Raw genomic sequence first — 19415 nt, forward strand, 5'->3', positions numbered from 1 at the left:
AGTGTAAACGGAACTATTGCTCTTTTGTTTGTGACGTCTTTCTCTGTGTGGCTGTTCTTTTGTGTGAAACAGACACGTTTTATGAAGTTGTTGTTAACTCAAACACCGATTAAGATGGCGGCTTTGTGTGCTTAGTTTAAACACTGTAAGAGCCTTGGAAATGGGCCACTGATCTAGTGCATACCAAACAAGCGATCTATGGAGTGTAATAAACAAGTGGACTCTGGTGTGCATCAGATCTTGCTTGAGTGCCCTTTAGGGGATGTGCAAGATTAGGAGTGCAATAGCTGTCTGAGAGAATCATCAAAATATGAATTCCACTTGATCATGTTTGCATGATTTAACATAATACCTTCATTGGCTATCAACAGGATTTGTTTTTTGGGTTGTGTTTTTTGTTTGTTTGTTTTTTTTGAGGGTGTGTGCAGTGAAGAGAGGGTGCTCCAACTATATGGGCGTGTTGAAGTGGGTTAAAAGGCTTCAAACATTTGGGTAAGACTTGAAAGAAATGTTTGGTGCATACCAGCGCTGCTTGTTTGGCATGCGCAAGGGATCATTTCTTTTGTGCGCATTAGGGCTCCCTCATCACCTTTTTTGCACTTTGTCATTTGTTTCCATGCAGAATGCATAGGGCTGTGACCACCAGCACCAAAAAAAGTGGACATCTGCCAGGCACGCCCACTATGTTGTTTTCTTGGCAACTTGAGAAAGTACAGGTAAATTGAATCGTTAACCTGTAAGAACGAGGTTAGTAGCAAGCTTTTTTCAACACAGTGTCATCTCCTGGATGTGATGGGATACTGCTGCACTTCATATCAAATCTACATAACCTTATTAAATAAAGCAACATCAATTGCCTAACAGCCTTGGGATTCGCAGGCGTGCTTTGGATCGTTTTATTCATGAGTCTAGACTCTAAATAGGACAAACTGTGCTGAGGTCATTACTTATCATTACCTTAGAGCGCATTATTAGCCCCTGCAGATAGATTATTGGAACATGACAATGATTTTCACGTCAGATGAATGCCATGCAGCCTCTCGGTCGAGCTCATTAGACGCCGTGGCGTAAACAACATGGCCCCCGGATCAGGTCGGACTAATTAACCAGCACCATCGACCCACTGTACTCTCATTATGCGGCCTCTCATCTGATCGCATGTAGGCCGTCAAGGCGCTCAACCATCGGCGCGCTAATTAATCAGCTGATGAGATGCAAGCCGAGCTCCCGTCCACCCCCCCACCCCCGCCCCCCATCATCATTTGCGGCCCACACGGGAGCTAATTAGCTCCATTATTAATGTGCCTAATTAAATAGTTTCTCCCGGTAATCACGCCGGCTGTGACAAATGGATGCCGCGTCATTATTTGAAGTGCATGAATGCAAGCCAACACACAGAGGTGGCAAGAGGACTCCGTACTTAAGTAAAGTAAAATATTTTTTTCTTTATTTTGCTTTACATTGCCACTTTACTTTGCCATTATATCCATGTATACTGCTGTACTTGTGGTGTTGATGTTAAACACTGAAATATATATATATTTTTTAAACAGAAGAGATGGAGAGTTTAATTCGTTCCGTGACCACACGCGTATCTCAAAACACTTTAATCTTTCACTGAAATGAATGGAAATGCAATTAATCCATTCCAATCCAAGAAAACAACTCAAAATTCATTTTTTAAACAGGGATGTCCTGATCACATTTTTTTTACACCAAAGTCCGAGTCCGAGTGTTTGATTTTAAGTATCTGCCGATACCGAATCCCGATCCGATATATATAACTTCAAAACTCAACTTTTAATATTTAAAAGAACATCCAAAAAGTACATTAGTAACAAGTAAAGTAATAATATTTAAAAAATGAAATAAAAATATATTTAGCAAATGGAAATATTTTTGGTAATCTCAATTGACCTAAAACACGTCTGAGTTCAGACAGTTGGGGGGGAAAAATGACTGTACCTTCTGTTCCTGCTGTGCGCGTCTTGGCCACTTAGGGGCAGTGTGTGATGCATACAAGGAGCAACACCTTTGCATTTAAAAAAAGAGAAGAAGAACTTCACGCTAACACATAAATTAACTCCTTTTTCACAGACTAGGAAGAATATATGCCTGTGAGTATTGTTATATTACCCGTCTGTATGTGTTACTACGGAGTTTGTGGATAAATATTCGTTATTTGACGGTAAATCCTACCAGTGATCTAATGTTATTCTAGCTAGCCCGTCAATGGGGCATTCCATTGTCTATTAGTATTAAGATGGCGATTTCTAAAACGATCATATATGTCTTGTATTTAAATATGCAAAGTGTGTCATTACTTTAACAGTAAACTACACTTGGGGTGACATTAAACAGTTTAAAGCACGCTCAGGGTGGCCAGAGACTGTGCGTGCGTGTGTGTGCGCGCGTGTGTCTGCGTGTGTGTGTGTTACTAAAATACCCTGAAAAGTTTGATTGTTTAATATAAAACGAAGCTATTACTGTTCCATTTGGCAAGATCTTTGTGCCTTAGGATTATTTTGTCACTTTGTTGTATTTAAAATGTTAGAAAATGAATAAAAACGATCTTTTTCACCGGATCTCAATCAGCTGAAAATCATGTGATTGACCCCGATTTTTTTAACAGATCAGGACATCCTTATTTGTTTTACGTTTATTTTCATAAGAAAAATTACATTCTACAGCATTTTACTGTATAAAAACACATAGTAGTATCATATGTCCTCCACGTGACCTTCAAACAGAAAATGTGAGCAAAATACATGACAAAAAAAATGGTCAAGTGACAGCCCATATCTTGAAAAAAATCTTCAGTCAAGGCACTCGTATCTCAAAGCACCACTGTAAAAAAAAAACTGATAAAAGGAGAATCACTGTATCATCCTCCTTATAAGAAAGACCCCAAGCTCTCAATCAATCAAGATTGACTTCTCTCTATCTCTGAAAAAGCTAATTAAGTACAGTAATAAAGTATTTGTACTTCGTCACTTCCCACCAGTGCCAATACGGCGGCGGCCCCGGCTTAACGTGGCGGCCTATACACAGACGCGGGGGCGCTATTAGGCTAATTGCGCTAAGAGCTGTCTGTGGCTGACATTAAAGGTGAGCTGAGGTTAGAGTACTAATTAGCAGCCAGTGGAAATAGAAAAAGCTTTTTGGCCATCTGCTTGTGTCCTCTGTGAGGGGAAAACAAAGGGCAAAGACAAATATAGATGATGTTTAGTGAGCTCACCTCACAGCAGCTGCCTGTGTGTGTACCACACAGCTGTTTTTGTCACACTATGAATCAATGTCGACCCACCCACCCACCCCCACTCCTTCATTTCCAGACTTCTAGAACACATTGCATCTACAGGAAGTGCAAAGGGTTGCTCTGACATGTGGCATCATCAATCTTCCCCGCCATGCAAATTCTCACTTTTTAATATCACCCATCTATCTAGAATACGTGCTTCAAATTTGTTGAAAATACAACAAAATATCTAGAAGTTTGGTTTTGGAGGATCCCTGGAAAATGATCCTATGTGTTTTTTCTGGCATGGCTTTTTTGACTTTTTTGTTTCTACTCTTGGTAGACATGCTAACCAAGCTTTGAGGGCTGAATTTTCACAAAATTCTGGGGTGCATGACTATTGAGCCAATAGCGAGTTATCAAACTTTGCCACCATGGTACACACACAAGAAATGACAAAAACTAAAATGTTTCGGGATTTAGTGTCATTCACCTGTCTAGTATATGTGCTTCAACTTTGGTACCAATCAGACAGAATCTCTTTGGACGAGTAAGTCTTTGAGGGACACCCAAAACATTTTGACTAAAATGGCTGCTTCAAACGAAAATGGCATACTTCCGATGTCTCTTTGTGCTTGGCTTCTTGATAAATTTTTGTGTGTCTACTTATGATGGAAATGCCTACCAAATATTATGTCGCAAAGTGAAACTGGCTTTGCGGGCTGAGTTTTCCCCAAATTCCGGGGTACGTTACTGAGCCAATCTTGAATCATCAAACTTTACTTCCATGCTACTCCCACACCAAATGATGAAAACTTAAATGTTTTGCAAGTTAGCGTCGGCCATCTGTCTAGCATATATGCTTCAAAGTTGGTAACAATCCAACAAAATGTCTAAGACATGTTTTGAAAAATCCCTGGAAATTTACCCTAAAATGGGCAGTTCAAACAAAAATGGCAGGCTCTCTAGGTCTTTTTCGAATATGGTTTCTTGAGACTTACTTGTGATAGACATGCAAACCAAATTTCATGTTGCTAAGTGAAACTGGCTTTGGTGGGTGAATTTTCTTAACATTCCGAGGTGTGCTACTGAAAAAATTACGTCATCAAAATTCGCTTTCAAGGTCATCCCACACGCAATGAGAAAAACTTCACTCTTTTGCAAATTTGTGTCATTCATCTGTCTCGTATACATGCTTCAAATGTAGTTCTAATTGGACAGAATCTCTTGGATGAGTTGGTAAAATATCTGCATCAACCAAAATGGCAGACTTCCTGTATCTTTTTTTGCATGGTTTCTTGAGACTTTCTTGTGGATCTACTCATGATAGATGTGTCTACTTAAATCCATGTTGCCATGTTAAACAGGCATCAGGGCCTGAATTTTCAAAAGAAATTAATATTTTGTTACGGACAGAGAGGCGATGCTGCTACCATCTTGATTTGGCCACATCCATTTCGATGGCGATTCCTGTCTTTTGGAAGTCGTCCAATTTGCTGTCGGCGCTGCAGAATTGTGAGATTGGCTCGACGGAGGATGTGCTCACCAGCTGTGAGATTAAGGGGAACTGATCGATGGCCCTCCTGATTGGCTGGCTCCGTGTCCCGCCAACCATCCAATCCCCCGTGGTCGGCAAGCTTGTCCTCAGCGGAGCCAAAAGCAATTCCTCCTCCTCACGGGGGCCAAATAAGAGCACTGACCTGAAGCTTCAAGGCCACGCTTGGAGGCGCCGTCTCCATCATGTCTGGAGGAAAAACTTCAAGCTCAAGGGGAAGAAACATGAAGGGACTGAAATTAAAAACACCAGTATAGTATTATAGAGAAACTAGGGGGATAAAGAGGTGAAAGTTTTGCATTAAATGTGTGTTTTTTTAATCACATTTTGTTTTGTGCAGCGGCCTGTCCCAGAAATTGTCAATCAAATGGCACGTGGGCAGATCTCTGATGTGTTTTTCCGAGAGGATGTTTCCAATGCATTTAATTGTTTTTAGAAAATAAATTGTATTCTTATTTATTACGAAATGTTGTAATAAATGTTAATTTGATAAAAATGCATTGAATTGTTTTTAGAAAAGAAATTGTATTCTCATTTATTACGAAATGTTGTAATAAATGTTAATTTGATAAAAATGAAGTATTAGTTTGAAAAAATGTTTTTATAATACTTATTTTGATTTAATTGATTTATTATTAATCTCATTTGTAAAGCATTTTATTTGAAAATTATAATGCATCAAATCATTTAATTGTATAAAATGTATTGTTATTCAATTAATAACTAAATGTTTTAAATAAATGTTTTGATGAGTATTAATACATTATTAATTGATTTATTTATTATTTTAGTGATTTATTATTCATCTTTTTGTATTATTATTTTTCCAAAATAATGAAATAGTTAATTATTTTTGTAGACACCTTTTTAAGGTAAACGTCTACTCTAAATGGTGTAAACAAAGCGTCAAACCAAACTATCGGCCTGTAGTTTCCCGCCTTTTTCATTATTCATCAGCTGCAAATTGAATGAACCGCCTGCTTTTACATCTTTGCTGCCATCTAGTGGTCAGACTGCAGCTGCGTTGAACAGGCCACAGCTGACGTGGTGTGTGCGTGTTGTTTGAATTTTAAAGCATGTGAAGCTAAAAACTGGGAGGAACTACAGTGGGCCTATAAACCTTTTCATAATGTTTGCAAATAAAAAATAGGCATCACAGTCCTTCCAGATGGCAGAAAGTGAGTGCAGCGCCACTGACCTGAACTGAAACGATGGCAAACGATTACAGATATACCCCAAAAAGGTTTTTTTCTTTTTTTTCAAATTACTTTACAGAATCAATCCAGTGGAACCCGTGTTTGATGAGGAGAAACTGAGTGGATGTCATAAATAGTTTTACAAAGAAGATTGCAAGACTGGCAGCCAAGTGACAGACTGGGAGCCAAACCATCATCAGGTTCGTGGAAGACATTTTTCTCATTGGTATGTATAAAAGGTTTGGTTGGCTTGTCTGAGTAATTTCGGTAAACATTTTAGCGAGCCCTGCTTCATCACCTTCTAATTCTCATACCTTTAGAACTTTCTGTTGGACAGTTTCCAAGTTCAGTATTATTAGACCCTATAGACTGTATCCACTCCTGGAGTCAATATCCTCGCTTCAATACCAGTCTTCAGACTGTACTAGAGTGAAGGATACCTTCAAAATTCTCAGACTATGTTGGGGTATCACCGATTGTTTTCTAGTGTTAAAAATAAAACAATCTCCCCAGTCAATGCTAACAAATATAGTTACCAGAGTTGAATTAATATCTACATAACACAGTACTGTTTAAAAGTCTTAGGCCACCTTAAGATGGGTCATTTATTATTATAATGAGCATTAAACTAGGATGTCACTCAATCAAGCAAAGACCTCCACAAAGGTTAAATAGCCTTTGTGTAACAGTTCATCCATCTGTTTTGGAAAATGACATTTACAGTAGATATTTTCATGTCACAGACGTTAAAAGGAGATGCCAAAGATTGAACCAACAACTTCGTACATGCAAAATACGCGCTCTACCACTGGGTTAAATTCCCACTGCTTTTGTTTACTTAAGCGCTTCAAATTTTTCATGTAATCCGAGCAGTCCTATGGGTCTGATGGAATGTTATGGCATTTCAGAAAGAGCACAAAAAGAAATAATCAAACCACCAATTTTCTATACTTAGTATGGTTTATGTCTGAAACATAAAAAGGGACTATTTTGGATTCTGCTGCAACACTGATCCTTGTTAAAGACGCCATTTCCACATGACGTAAGATCATCTTGAACACAGCGGAGGGAACTCGTTTACAACATTCACCAAGTCTCGACACTGAGAGACTGCTGACATGCCTTGGTAGGTCCTTCGGTCCCTTCCCGAGCTGGTACTTCATCCATAATGTGTCACTTTATTTACATTAATTACAACCTCCCATCTGCATCTACAACATGACAAATGGTATGTGTTCTAAAACAAAATATAAACAAGAATAATATGAACATAAGATTAAAATATATTCGGTTAAATGTAAAGCCACAGATCCTATCTTTCCTGTAGTACCATTTGGAAACAATGTCTACACACGTGACCCTTCGTTCACACCGACTTCCTCCTCTTGCCGAACACGTTGTTGATAAGCTTGGCCATGGACTTGGAGCCACTGTAGCGGCGGCGGTCGGCACGGTACTTCAGGTGGTCCATCACCTGCCTGATGAGCTGTGTGAAGAGGGCGGCAATGTCCTGGTAGCTTTCCGCCGCCGACACTTCCTGGAAGTGGCAGCGGTTCTCCTGCGCCAGGCAGCGGCCTTCGTCCTCGCGCACCTGCCGGGCATGACACAGGTCCTGCTTGTTGCCCAGCAGACACACGGGGATGTCCAATAGTTCCCTGGAGGAAATAAAACACCATCAGGAGCAGTGTCAAAGTCGCTGGCAATGAGTGAAGGACAGACAATGTGGTGCTACACAAAGAAAACATCCCCATGGTGCCTTTCTCTTGAAAGTCACCCAATTTGTTGTTTACCCTTTGAGCATTCAGATAAAGAGCATTGACATGAGGGATGTCAAAGCAAGTTGGAGTTACTAGGGATAGAACCTAGGATCTCATACATGCAAAGAATGCACTCTAAGCTACATCCCCACTGCCAGAGCTGTGTCACCCTCTTGAAAATTCTCTATCCCTGTGGTGATACTCCAGGGAACCAGGCATATTTTTGCACGCCAGAAGCCCTTCCTAACATAACCCACCCATTTTGTCATCCAGGCTTGGGACTGGCAGTGGCTAGATATTGGTTACTAGACACTATAAAATTGGTGAAGCCTTTAGAATCTTCAGACTAGATCCAAGGTCAATGTCCTTGGACACGTCAGACCTTGTCTTATGTATATTGAATGCTATATTAAAAGTTTATCCATCCATCCCATCCATTTTCTGAGCCACTTCTACTCACTAGGGTCGCAGGCGTGCTGGACCCTATCCCAGCTATCATCGGGCAGGAGGCGGGGTACACTCTGAACTGGTTGCCAGCCAATCGCAGGGCATATACAAACAAACAACCATTTGCACTCACATTCACATTCACACCTACGGGCAATTTAGAGTCGTCAATTAACTTACCACGCATGTTTTGGGATGTGGAGGAAACCGGAGTGCCCGGAGAAAACCCACGCAGGCACGGGGAGAACATGCAAACTCCACACAGGTGGCGCTGGGGATTGAACCCAGGTCCTCAGAACTGTGAGGCAGACACTCTAACCAGTCACTCACCGTGCCACTATTAAATCAGAATCATCTTTATTTGCCAAGTATGTCCAAAAACAAGGAATTTGTCTCCGGTAGTTGGAGCCGCTCTAGTACGACAACAGACAGTCAATTTACAGAACACTTTGGAGACAGAAAGACATTGACAAAAAAAAAAAAAAAAAAAAAAAAAGAACAGTCACTGAGCAGTAAAGGGTTGCTAGTTATCAGGTAATGCCGGTACATTTTTTTTTTTTTTTTTTGACAATTGTGCAAAAAGATGCAGAGTCCTATAGCACTTAGAGCAGTTCGAATGACTAATATTGCAATAGTCCGGTGCAATGACCATTGTGCAAAGGGCGCTGAGACTTCAAAGGGTGTATGCGGTTTAAAGTGACGAGTCGTGCGATAATCTGGGACGGTTGGTTCTGCAAATGTTACAGATACTCCTCAATCATTGTGAAAATGGAGCAGATGCTACTCTGGCATGAGTGGCCAGTATATGCAAATACTGCAGCATGGCGAGACAACTACAGTGAGTGCCCCACAGAAATGTGACAACGAACTGAAGTTAAAAAATTGCCAGCATGTTGTAATGGAATTGTGGGTTAGGTGTTTAAGAAGTTGATCGCAAGAGGGAAGAAGCTTTTGGAATGTCTACGAGTTTGAGTTTGCATTGATCGGTAGCGCCTTAAATGTTTACTTTTCCATAATTAGTCAACATTTTTCTCGAGAAGAAGAACTTGGAAAGATTAATGCATCATTCCCATGAATGCTAAGGGAGTGACAAGAATTTGATTAACAGTAAAAGTCTAAGAATAAGTGAAGGTCTTTATTAAACAGTGTGTCATTTGTGCTGGGAAATAACAGTAACATCAGAGAAGGTAAATGGATAAGCTGGTGATTGAACCCAAGACTTCATACATGCAAGGCATGCACTCTACCATTGAGCTACATCCCCATGCTTTATAAAGGCTCACATAAGGCATTTCTGGATGCCAACTCACCCTTTTTTTTAATCGCAGCTTGAGACCAGCAGTGGCTGGGAATTGGATACTTGACTAAAGTTGATGTCACTTTTAGAGTCTTCAGCCTTCATCAATGGTCAATATCCTGAGACCTTTCAAATTGTGTCCATGAGTCAATGGCATTTGACCCTTCAACCTGCCCTCCGGTTGATACATAACATAGAGGACTGTTGTAAAACACTCAGGCCAAGCTGGATTGTGTCCATCTCTGCCAGGAAGCCACATTTCCAGAGAAGATAAGAATTGGAGATGCTGGGGTTTGAACCCAGGACCTCATACATGCGAAGCATGTGCTCTACCACTGAGCTACATCCCCATGGTTTAAGATTGTTCATTCTCCTGAAAATTCTATGTGCATAGGTTTTCTGTTCATGCCAAGTGACCATTTTTTTTAAATCACAGCTTGAGACCAGCAGTGGCTGGGTATTGGATACTCGACTAAAGTTGATGTCACCTTTAGAGTCTTCAGACTATGTCAAGGGTCAAAATCCTGAGACCTGTCAGATTGCGTCCATGAGTCAATGGCATTCGACCCTTCAAACTGCCCTCCGGTTGATACATAATATACAGTACTTTGTAAAACACTAAGGCCAAGCTGGATTGTTTTCATCTTTGCAAGGAAGTCACATTTACACAGAAGACAGGAAATGGAGATGCTGGGGTTTGAACCCAGGAGCTCATACATGCGAAGCACATGCTCTACCACTGAGCTACATCCCCATGGTTTAATATAGCTCACCCTCCTGAAAATGTTCTATCCATGGGTTTACTGTACATGACCCCATTTTTTTAAATCACAGCTTTAGACGAGCAGTGGCTGGGTATTCGATACAAGACTAAAGTTGATGTCACCTTTAGAGTCTTCAGACTATGTCAAGGGTCAAAATCCTGAGACCTGTCAGATTGCGTCCATGAGTCAATGGCATTCGACCCTTCAAACTGCCCTCCGGTTGATACATAATATACAGTACTTTGTAAAACACGAAGGCCAAGCTGGATTGTGTTCATCTCTGAAAGAATGTCACATTTACAGAGAAGATGGGTAAATGGAGATGCTGGGGTTTGAAGCCCAAGACCGCACACATGCAAAGCACATGCTCTACCACTGCGCTACATACCCATTCTTTAACACAGCCCACCTCCTAAAAATTATTTGTCCCTGAGTTTTCCAGTACATGCCAGATCTTTCAGATTGTGTCCATGACTCAATGGCCTTAGACCCTTCAAACTGTCCTCCGGTTAATACATAACATAGAGGACGTTGTAAAACACTAGGGCCAAGCTGGATTGTGTCCATCTCTGCAAGGAAGTCACATACACAGAGAAAATGAAGAATGGAGACACTGGGGTTTGAACCCAGGACCTCATACATGCGAAGCACGTGCTCTACCACTGAACTTCATCCCCATGTTTTAACATCGCACACCCTCCTGAAAATTCTCTATGGGTTTTCTGTACGTGACAACCCACCATTTTTGTAAATCACAACTTGAGACCAGCAGTGGCTGGGTTTTGGATACTCGACTAAAGTTGATGTCACCTTTTGAATCTTCAGACTACGTCAAGGGTCAATATCCTGAGACCTTTCAGATTGTGTCCATGAGTCAATGGCCTTAGACCCTTCAAACAGCCCTAAGGTTGATCCATAACATACAGCACGTACTTTGTAAAACACTATGGCCGAGATAGGTTGTTTTTATATAAGTGAGTCAGGTTGCTGGAGGGAAGTCACATTCACAGCATAGATGGTAAATGGAGATGCTGGAGTTTGAATCCAGGACCTCAAACATGCGAAGCACGTGCTCTACCACGGAGCTACATACCCATTCTTTAACATCGCTCACCCTCCTGAAAATTCTCTTTCCATGGGTTTTCTGTACACCCCATTTTTTCAAATCACAGCTTGAGACCAGCAGTGGCTGGGTATTGGATACTAGACTTAAGTTGATGTCACCTTTAGAATCATCAGACTACATTAAGGATCAATATTCGTCGACCTTTCAGATTATGTCCATGAGTCGATGGCCTTCGACCCTTCAAACAGCCCTACGGTTTATATATAACATACAGTACTTTGTAAAACTCTAAGGCCAAGATGGGTTATTTTCATGTCAATGAGTCACATTGTGTTTATCACTGTCGTGAAGTCACATTCACAGTATCGATGGTAAATGTTGATGAACCCAGGACCGCATCGATGCAAAGCATGCACTGTACCACTGAACTACATCCCCTTGCTTTAATATAGCTCACCCTCCTGTAAATTCTCTGGCCATGGGTTTTCTGTACATTCCAACCGATTTTTTTTAATCGCAGCTTGAGACCAGTTAGGATTAATTTTCTTTTAGACAGGGCAATGGCCCCATTTCAGGGCCTTTAGTAGCAACGTAACAAGTGGTCGCTATCTTGATGAATTAAAAAAATACAAAAAACAAAAACAATGAGTACTTAGAATGCCTCTAAAATCCACCACAATAAATAAATTCAGGTGGAAAAAAACAATTGATTACTAAAGTACATGACCTATACTGCTGCCCAGATTGATCTTTTCACGAATCATGTTCCATTTGATCTACTTAATTCGGGTTTTTAAGGCAAATGACACCACGAAACGTCATGGTAATTGTGACGCGTCGACTTGAAGAAACGCTAAGGATTTCGGTTCGTACGATTTTATTGGTTTATTGGTTGTCAGTTTATTGGTGGATTGTCAGCCAATCAGAGAAGTCGCAGCCGAAACTAAAGGGTCAAGGAGATATGTTGAGAAATAATCAAATTATCCCCTTTAACTTTAATTTGAAGTTGTTGTTCATACCAGATTTTCTATTGGCGTGAGTTCTACAAAAAGGCAAAACATTTCTACCCACACAAAAAAATATTTTTCTCACAAACTCATCATCTGATTTTCTAAATTCTTAGTGCGCTTGTACCGAGGTTTAAGTGATCGTTCCATCTCGACTCAGCATTTTGACAGACTTCCATTTTTGGGAGATTTTGTCACATTGCTTTTTTTTAGAGAATAGTTAATCTGCAGGTTTTTCAGCAAATCGCGAAGGATGTTTTCCAAAAGAACTTCAGCATATCATGATTCAATTGGCCGGGAATGGGAGCATTCCAACCAGCTATCCCGGCATGAGGAGCCATGCGCAGCTTCAAAGAAAGTGGGACAGTGCTTCCTTAATGTTCTTTAAAGCTTGTAAGCACACGCTGTTTTAGTCTTGAAATCTTTTCGCCTCATTGTGGTACCTTGCAACATGAACCCTAAATATTTTTAATGGTGGTCCGACACAAGATATTTTTGATAATCTGAGGCTAATCTGTACATGTTCGACTCAGTGTCTTCAAACCTTTAGGCATTTGTGCAAGAATGATTGCACAAATTTTGACAAATTTTGATTTTGACAGTATTGTCAAGATCACACAGGTAAATTCTGTACATCAAGGTTTTAACGGTTTACATGGATCGTATGTCTCATTTCATAACGAGAAGCCAATGGATTTTAAAGAATACAAACCTCTCGTAACTCAGTTCTAAGGACATTATTTGACAGTATTTCCAAACAAAAATCTATTTGGTTATGAATGTCAACACAAGATCTTTTAGGTAACTGCTTTTAAGGAATCTTTATCAAGTTATAGGGCTCATTGTGGTAAGTCATGGGCCCCTGTGAATTTTGAAAGATAAAACCTTTGGTATTTCACATTTAGTTTCGATAGAAGAAGAATCTAGTTAGTTTTGAATATCAAGGTGGGGGAATGGTTCTGACCCTTTGCATTGGTCCTGCTGACGAGCCTCACGGATCTGCCGCAGGATGTTCTTGGCGTCGAGGAAGGAAGTGCGATCGCTAATGTTGTAGACCACCACAAAGCCGTCTGCCCACTCCACCGGTTCCTCCAGTATGCACCTAGCCTCTGAGCTCTGACAAGAGACAACACAAAACAGATAACTGCTGAACCCATTTGATTTCATTTGCGATCGAAAACAGCAGCACCTCCAGAGGCAAACAGTTTCTCAGATGCATTGGAGTCTTAGCGCATGTTATAAACAACTTCCAGTAAGCGCTGGCATGGGGTCTCTCCACAATGTTGTGTGCATGTATGTTTGTGTTCCGTAGAGCTACACCACTAATTATTTTTCCGCCCAGTTTGCCGACATGGCGTCTTTCATGACGATTAGTGTTACAGTCGACCGTGAGGTGGTCACTCCACAATGTTGTGTGTCCATGTTTACATGAAAATAATTTGCAGATATGTGTCTTTAACAACAACCAGAGGTCCAGTAAACTCTGACATGCGGTTGCTCCACAATGTTGTGTGGGTCCATCATTTTATTTCTGGCCAATTTGTGGACATGGTGTCTTTCTCCATCCATCTTCTAAGCCCCTTCTCCTCACTAGGGTCGCGAGCGTGCTAGAGCCTATCCCAGCTATCATCGGGCAGGAGGCGGGGTACACCCTGAACTGGTTGCCAGCCAATTGCAGTAATGATATGGTTATTTTTTTAAATCCACTTTAACTTGACATGAATCATAATATACTGCTAACATTGTTTGAAATTAAAAAAAATGTCTACACCCATTAGATTTGGTTTCAGCCTTTAAAAAGCCTCCCCTGGAATTGTTTCCCCTGCTGTTTGTGTAACCTTCAGGGTGATATCTAGGAAGGTTATGTCTTCGAACCAACACAACTGTAAAATTCCTCCGATTTTATTGACTCCACGGTGTCTTTGTACTCCAAAGGACAGGACAATGCTCTGAGAGCCTGAGGCCATTCCAATAAAAAAACTATTTTTTGCAAGTTATGTGTCTCTTGTCTTCAAAGAGGCTGCACGTGGCCTGGTAAAACACTAAGGCCAAGATTCGTTGTTTTAAACTCTGCAGGGAAGTCCTCAGTCAAGTCTCCCCATCCTGAAAATTCTCTGTCCCTGGTTTTTTTTTTGGTTACGCCAGATGCCAATCCACCCTTTTTTTGTCTGCGCTTGAGACCAGCAGTGGGTGGGTATTGGATACTCGAATGAAGTTGATGAAACCTTTAGAATCTTCAGACTACGTCTAAGGTCAATATCCTTAGACCTTTCAGATTATGTACATGAGTCAATGGTCTTAGACCCTTTAAACTGCCCTTTGGTTGATAAATAACATACAGCACTTTGTAAAACAGTAAGGCCACAACAAGATGGGTTTTCATGTCAATTAGTCAGTCAGGTTAAGTACATCTCTGCAGGGAAGTCACAGTCACAGGATAGTTGGTCAATGGAGATCAAACCCAGGACCTCATACACTCTACCACTGAGCTACATCCCCATGCTTGAACAAGCCTCACCCTCGTGAAAATTCTTTGTCCCTGGGTTTTCTTTGCCATGCCATCGCACCCTTTTTTTTTTTTTAATCTGCGCTTGAGACTAGGCCTTGTAACCTAGCATATGGAATGGAGAGTAAAAAACAACGATCCTAAGCTAACATAGCACAAAGATGGCATAGCAAAAGGTCAACCGGCGCAACGATGGAGACAGAAGTTGGCAAAAGGGTGTGTGGTATGCCTTTCAGGGGACAACAGGAAGTCAAGAAAAACAAAGATGCAAAGCTAACATAGCATACAGATGGCAGACATGTGGTACCTGCGAGCAAGGATCAAACACCTCCAGATTCAGCTGCCTGCCTTCGATGGACAGCCTCTTTCGATACAGAGAATCTGCAGCCAGCCAAACAAATGTAATGCTCTTTCATACAGCACAGCATATAATAGCAATACATCAAATAAGGCCGAGGTTGCACAATTTTTTTGTGTGTGAAAAATACACCTCTAAATAATTTTGGCGTAGCTCACAAGAGATCAGTTCAGTGGATGTCAAAATCTTAACTTTTCTTTGGCTTTTTTCATGTTTTATTATTAACTCATTCACTGTCATGGACGTCTATAGTCGTCATCTGGAAACCAGCCGTTCACTGCCATTGGCATCTAGGAACGTGAAGAACCTTTTTCAACGGGTAGGCGTAGAAGAAGGTCTGGCACAGGTTGTATGTGAATATCAAGCTTGTAAACAACTGTAATGACAAACAGATCCCTCTAGATGGCGGCAGTGCAGTGCTTTGGAGTTGAGATCAGCACAGCTTTTAAATAGAAATTAAAGATTAGGGGTTGATTTTTGACTTTTTCTGTCGATTATTGGGGAGAAAAATGCCAACATGTAGGAAATTGTACACGTTTAGATACCTCACATAAATTACTGTATGTACATGAATGGTATAAACAGAGTATGTGTCGCAGTAGTTAGTAGAGAGTATCGCAATTGTAAGAAAAAATTAGTTCATTGAGTGAATGATGAACACCATGTAAAAAAAGCCACTCATCTTCAACCTGAGCCATGCGGTGAGTAAGTGTAGCTCACAGCGCGTTTCATATTTCTATATCCGTAAATAAATTATTTTCCAGAAGCCCTCTCTCAGTCTTGTCTTTGTTGTTTTCTAGTTTGAGGTGTCACAAAAGCTAAAAATGTTAGCGTCAAAGTCACTGTTCTGCTTGATTTGTTTCTTTTCACAAAATGCTAATTTTCTCCACTTGTTACTCAAAAATAGGTGCTTTTGGTGAAAACAACTTATGTTTTGGTGAAACCAACTTATGTTCTACTGCTGATAACTAAAGAATGGAAAAAAGTAGAGCCCTAGAAAGATGAGCCTACTCTTTCTTTTGGTAGTTTCGGTTCTTACATTGTGACAAAACACAATATTCAGTGGGTCTTGAAGGAACACAATGCTGCTCAACGACTGGCAATTTGGGAGATCTGCTCTGAAAATGGTTGGCAGTGAATGAGTTAACAATAATTAACCTTGCACTTGTGTGACTGTTAAGAATGTCAAAAGTGGACTTAAAACTTTGACTGTGTTGCACATTTAAGACATGTTTTATGATAGTACCACATAGGGCTCGGCGATATGGCCTTAAAATAAAATGTTCTGCACTTTTCTGATAGAAAAAGCAAATGATAATGACATTGTTCAAAACAAGTTCATCTTTTTTTTGTCCCTTCTGGGATTTGCTTTATTTCTCAAACTTTGAAAAAAAAAATTCTCAGCATTAACTGGCATCAACTTCCACAGAAATGTTTGAAATAAGTATTGTTTTCGTTACATATAATGTGAAAACAGAGTTTTTCCCTCTTGGAAAAACAAAATCATTTTCTTTCACTCACTGGTGTCAGATGCATATTCTCCGATGAAGCGTCTGGTCAGGAAGCGCACGAGGACAGCTGGACAAAGTGAACAAAATGAAACATTGAGGAGCGACACTTCACACCCATCGTGCTAGGGAGGTTTCAAGTGTGTGGGGGGGATTTAAGGGGGTGGGGAATGTGCGTCAAGACGGTGCCAGTCACTGCGTGTGCGAGTGAAAACCAAGCCCCACATGAAAGAGGCTGCTGGAAAGCCTGTCAGGTTTTTCTTTGCTTGTGGGCAAACTGCAGCTTTGCAGAGCATCACTTTCAATTAGCTGCTCAACTGCTAAGCAATGTTCATTCTCCTCTGTAGGCACATTTGGCACAACATTAGGCACACTCTCATCAAATTAGCTGCTTATTTACGAGTGCGCTTCTTATGGTTATTGTAATTTGCACTGGACCATTCTGAGAACGCTTGTTAATATTTTGTTGCTCAATAAGGTAATTTGACATATTGCATACTTGTTTCATCTTATTATGAAAACATACATTTTACTTTAGGGAATACATGATTTTTTTCAATTATTTATTTCTTTAATATTAATAAATGGTCAGTACTGTACAATACATTTGCAATTTTTTATAGAAAATGCCTTTTTTAATTAAAATGTTTATATAAAAATAAATTCTAATGTAAAATTAAATAATAGTGGTTAAAGTATAATAAATGCGATCTTATATATATATATATATATATATATATATATATATCAACATCCAATGTAGGGAGTCACTGATGGTTTAGTGGTACACTCGCCTGAATTTGGTGCAGGCAGCGTGGGTTCGGTTCCCACTCAGTGACGGTGTGAATGTGAGTGCGAACGGTTGTCAGTGTCTATATGTGCCCTGCGACTGACTGGTGACCAGTTCAGGGTTTAGTCTGCCTTTCGCCCGAAGTCAGCTGGGATAGGCTCCAGCGTCACGCGACCCTAACCAGGATAAGCGGTGTTGAAAATGGATGGATGAACATCCAATGTATTATTATATATTATTCATTCATCTTCTGTACCACTTATCCTCACTAGGGTCGCGGGCGTGCTGGAGCCTATCCCAGGTATCATCGAGCAGGAGGCAGGGTACACCCTGAACTGGTCGCCAGCCAATCGCAGTGCACATATAAACAAACAACCATTGTCACTTACATTCACACCTACAGGCAATTTAGTCTTCAATTAACCTACCATGCATGTTTTTGGGATGTGGGAGGAAACCAGAGTACCCAGAGAAAACCCACAAAGGCGTGAGGAGAACGAATATTATTAAAATATTATTAAGTAACTGTGATTGGCTGGCGACCAGTTCATGGTGTACCCCGCCTCTCGCCCAAAGGTAACTGGGATAGGTTCGCGACCCGAGTGAGGATAAGCGGGAAGGAAGATGAATGGATGAATTATGAAGTAAATAAAATGATTAAGTATATGAACAAAACTAGAGATACAGCACTGGTGAAGTAGCTGTATGTAGCAGAGGATGGTTTCGATCCATCGACCGCTGGGTTATGGGTGTCAGCTGGCCAAACAGGCAGAGTGACCACCTGGTTAGCACAGCCTAGACCCAGATTTAGGCCTCGCCTGTGGAGTTCGCATGTTCTCCCTGCATTCGTGGGCTTTCTCCGGGTACTCCTGATTCCTCCCACCTTCCAAAAACATGCATGATAGGTTAATTGACGACTAAATTGCCAATTGGTGTGCATGTGAGTGCGAATGATTGTTTGTGTATATGTGCCCTGCGATTGGCTGGCAACCAGTTCAGGGTGTACCCTGCCTCTCGCCCAGATTCGTGCTGGAGCCTATCCCAGCTGTCATCGTGCAGGAGGCTGGGTACACCCTGAACTGGTTGCCAGCCAATCGCAGGGCACATACAAACAACCATTCGCCCTCACAGTCACACCTTCGGGCAATTTAGAGTCTCCAATCAATGCATGTTTTTGGGATGTGGGAGGAAACCGGAGTGCCCAGAGAAAACCCACGCAGGTACGGGGAGAACATGCAAACTCGGTTTGCTCCGGGCACTCCAGTTTCCTCCCACATCCCAAAAACATGCGTGGTAGGTTGTTTGAAGACTCTAAATTGCCCGTAGGTGTGAATGTGAGTGCAAATGATTGTTTGTTTCTTTGTGCCCTGCGATTGGCTGGTGACCGGTTCAGGGTGTACCCCGCCTCCCGCACGAAGCTAACTGGGATGGGCTCAAGCAGCCCATGACCCTAATGAGGATAAGCGGTAAAGAAAATTGATGGATAGATGGAGGATGTCCAGTGGGAAACTGAAATTGTTGTCCTCTACAAACATGCATTTGTAGTGTATAATGTGGCATATTTCTTAGAATAACAATACATACAAATCTCCAGACAGAAGCTTACCTGACTTTCCAGCTCCCGGACTTCCCAGCAGGGCCAACTTGATGTCATTCATGCTTGCGCTCTTGTCGCGATTTGATTCCCGTCTTTTAACTAAGGCTTGTCTCAAAGCAGAAGAGAAGTGAGAGGAGGGAAAACAAGCGCTCCCCTCACCTCCCCTGCGTTTCTTTCATTCCCCCTCTCTCTCCCCTCTTTTGTCCCGACATCTGTTTTCCTTGCTTGTGTCCTTTCCTGCGCTGATATAGCTCCCTGCTCCTGTCAAGAAAATAGTGTGGAGACGTCTTGTGCTGTAAACGTTCTTGTTCTTCAGAACAAGAGGAGAC

The 19415-nt window shown here is 41.2% G+C and overlaps 1 protein-coding gene and 2 non-coding genes across 5 annotated transcripts; all 3 read right to left on the minus strand.

The window, feature by feature from the left end:
- Window positions 1-7059: 7059 nt before the first annotated feature.
- rerglb (RERG/RAS-like b) lies at window positions 7060-19172 on the minus strand. 3 transcript variants are annotated; one of them, XM_061677273.1, is made up of 5 exons: window positions 19096-19172; window positions 16713-16769; window positions 15141-15214; window positions 13311-13443; window positions 7060-7657 (listed from the first exon to the last, which is right to left on the minus strand). In XM_061677273.1, the coding sequence occupies exons 1-5, from the start codon at window positions 19145-19147 to the stop codon at window positions 7356-7358; spliced, it is 618 nt and encodes a 205-aa protein (XP_061533257.1). In that variant the 5' UTR covers window positions 19148-19172; the 3' UTR covers window positions 7060-7355. The 3 variants fall into 3 exon arrangements, with proteins under 3 accessions (XP_061533257.1, XP_061533256.1, XP_061533255.1); XM_061677272.1 differs by having other exon boundaries at window positions 7060-7644; window positions 13292-13443; XM_061677271.1 differs by having other exon boundaries at window positions 7060-7648; window positions 13275-13443.
- Window positions 9769-9840, minus strand: trnaa-cgc (transfer RNA alanine (anticodon CGC)). The gene has a single exon. It is a non-coding gene; the product is annotated as a tRNA-Ala (tRNA).
- Window positions 10173-10244, minus strand: trnaa-cgc (transfer RNA alanine (anticodon CGC)). The gene has a single exon. It is a non-coding gene; the product is annotated as a tRNA-Ala (tRNA).
- Window positions 19173-19415: the final 243 nt, after the last annotated feature.

This window comes from Phycodurus eques, chromosome 5, assembly GCF_024500275.1.
Source record: "Phycodurus eques isolate BA_2022a chromosome 5, UOR_Pequ_1.1, whole genome shotgun sequence".
Taxonomy (NCBI): Eukaryota; Metazoa; Chordata; class Actinopteri; order Syngnathiformes; family Syngnathidae; genus Phycodurus; species Phycodurus eques.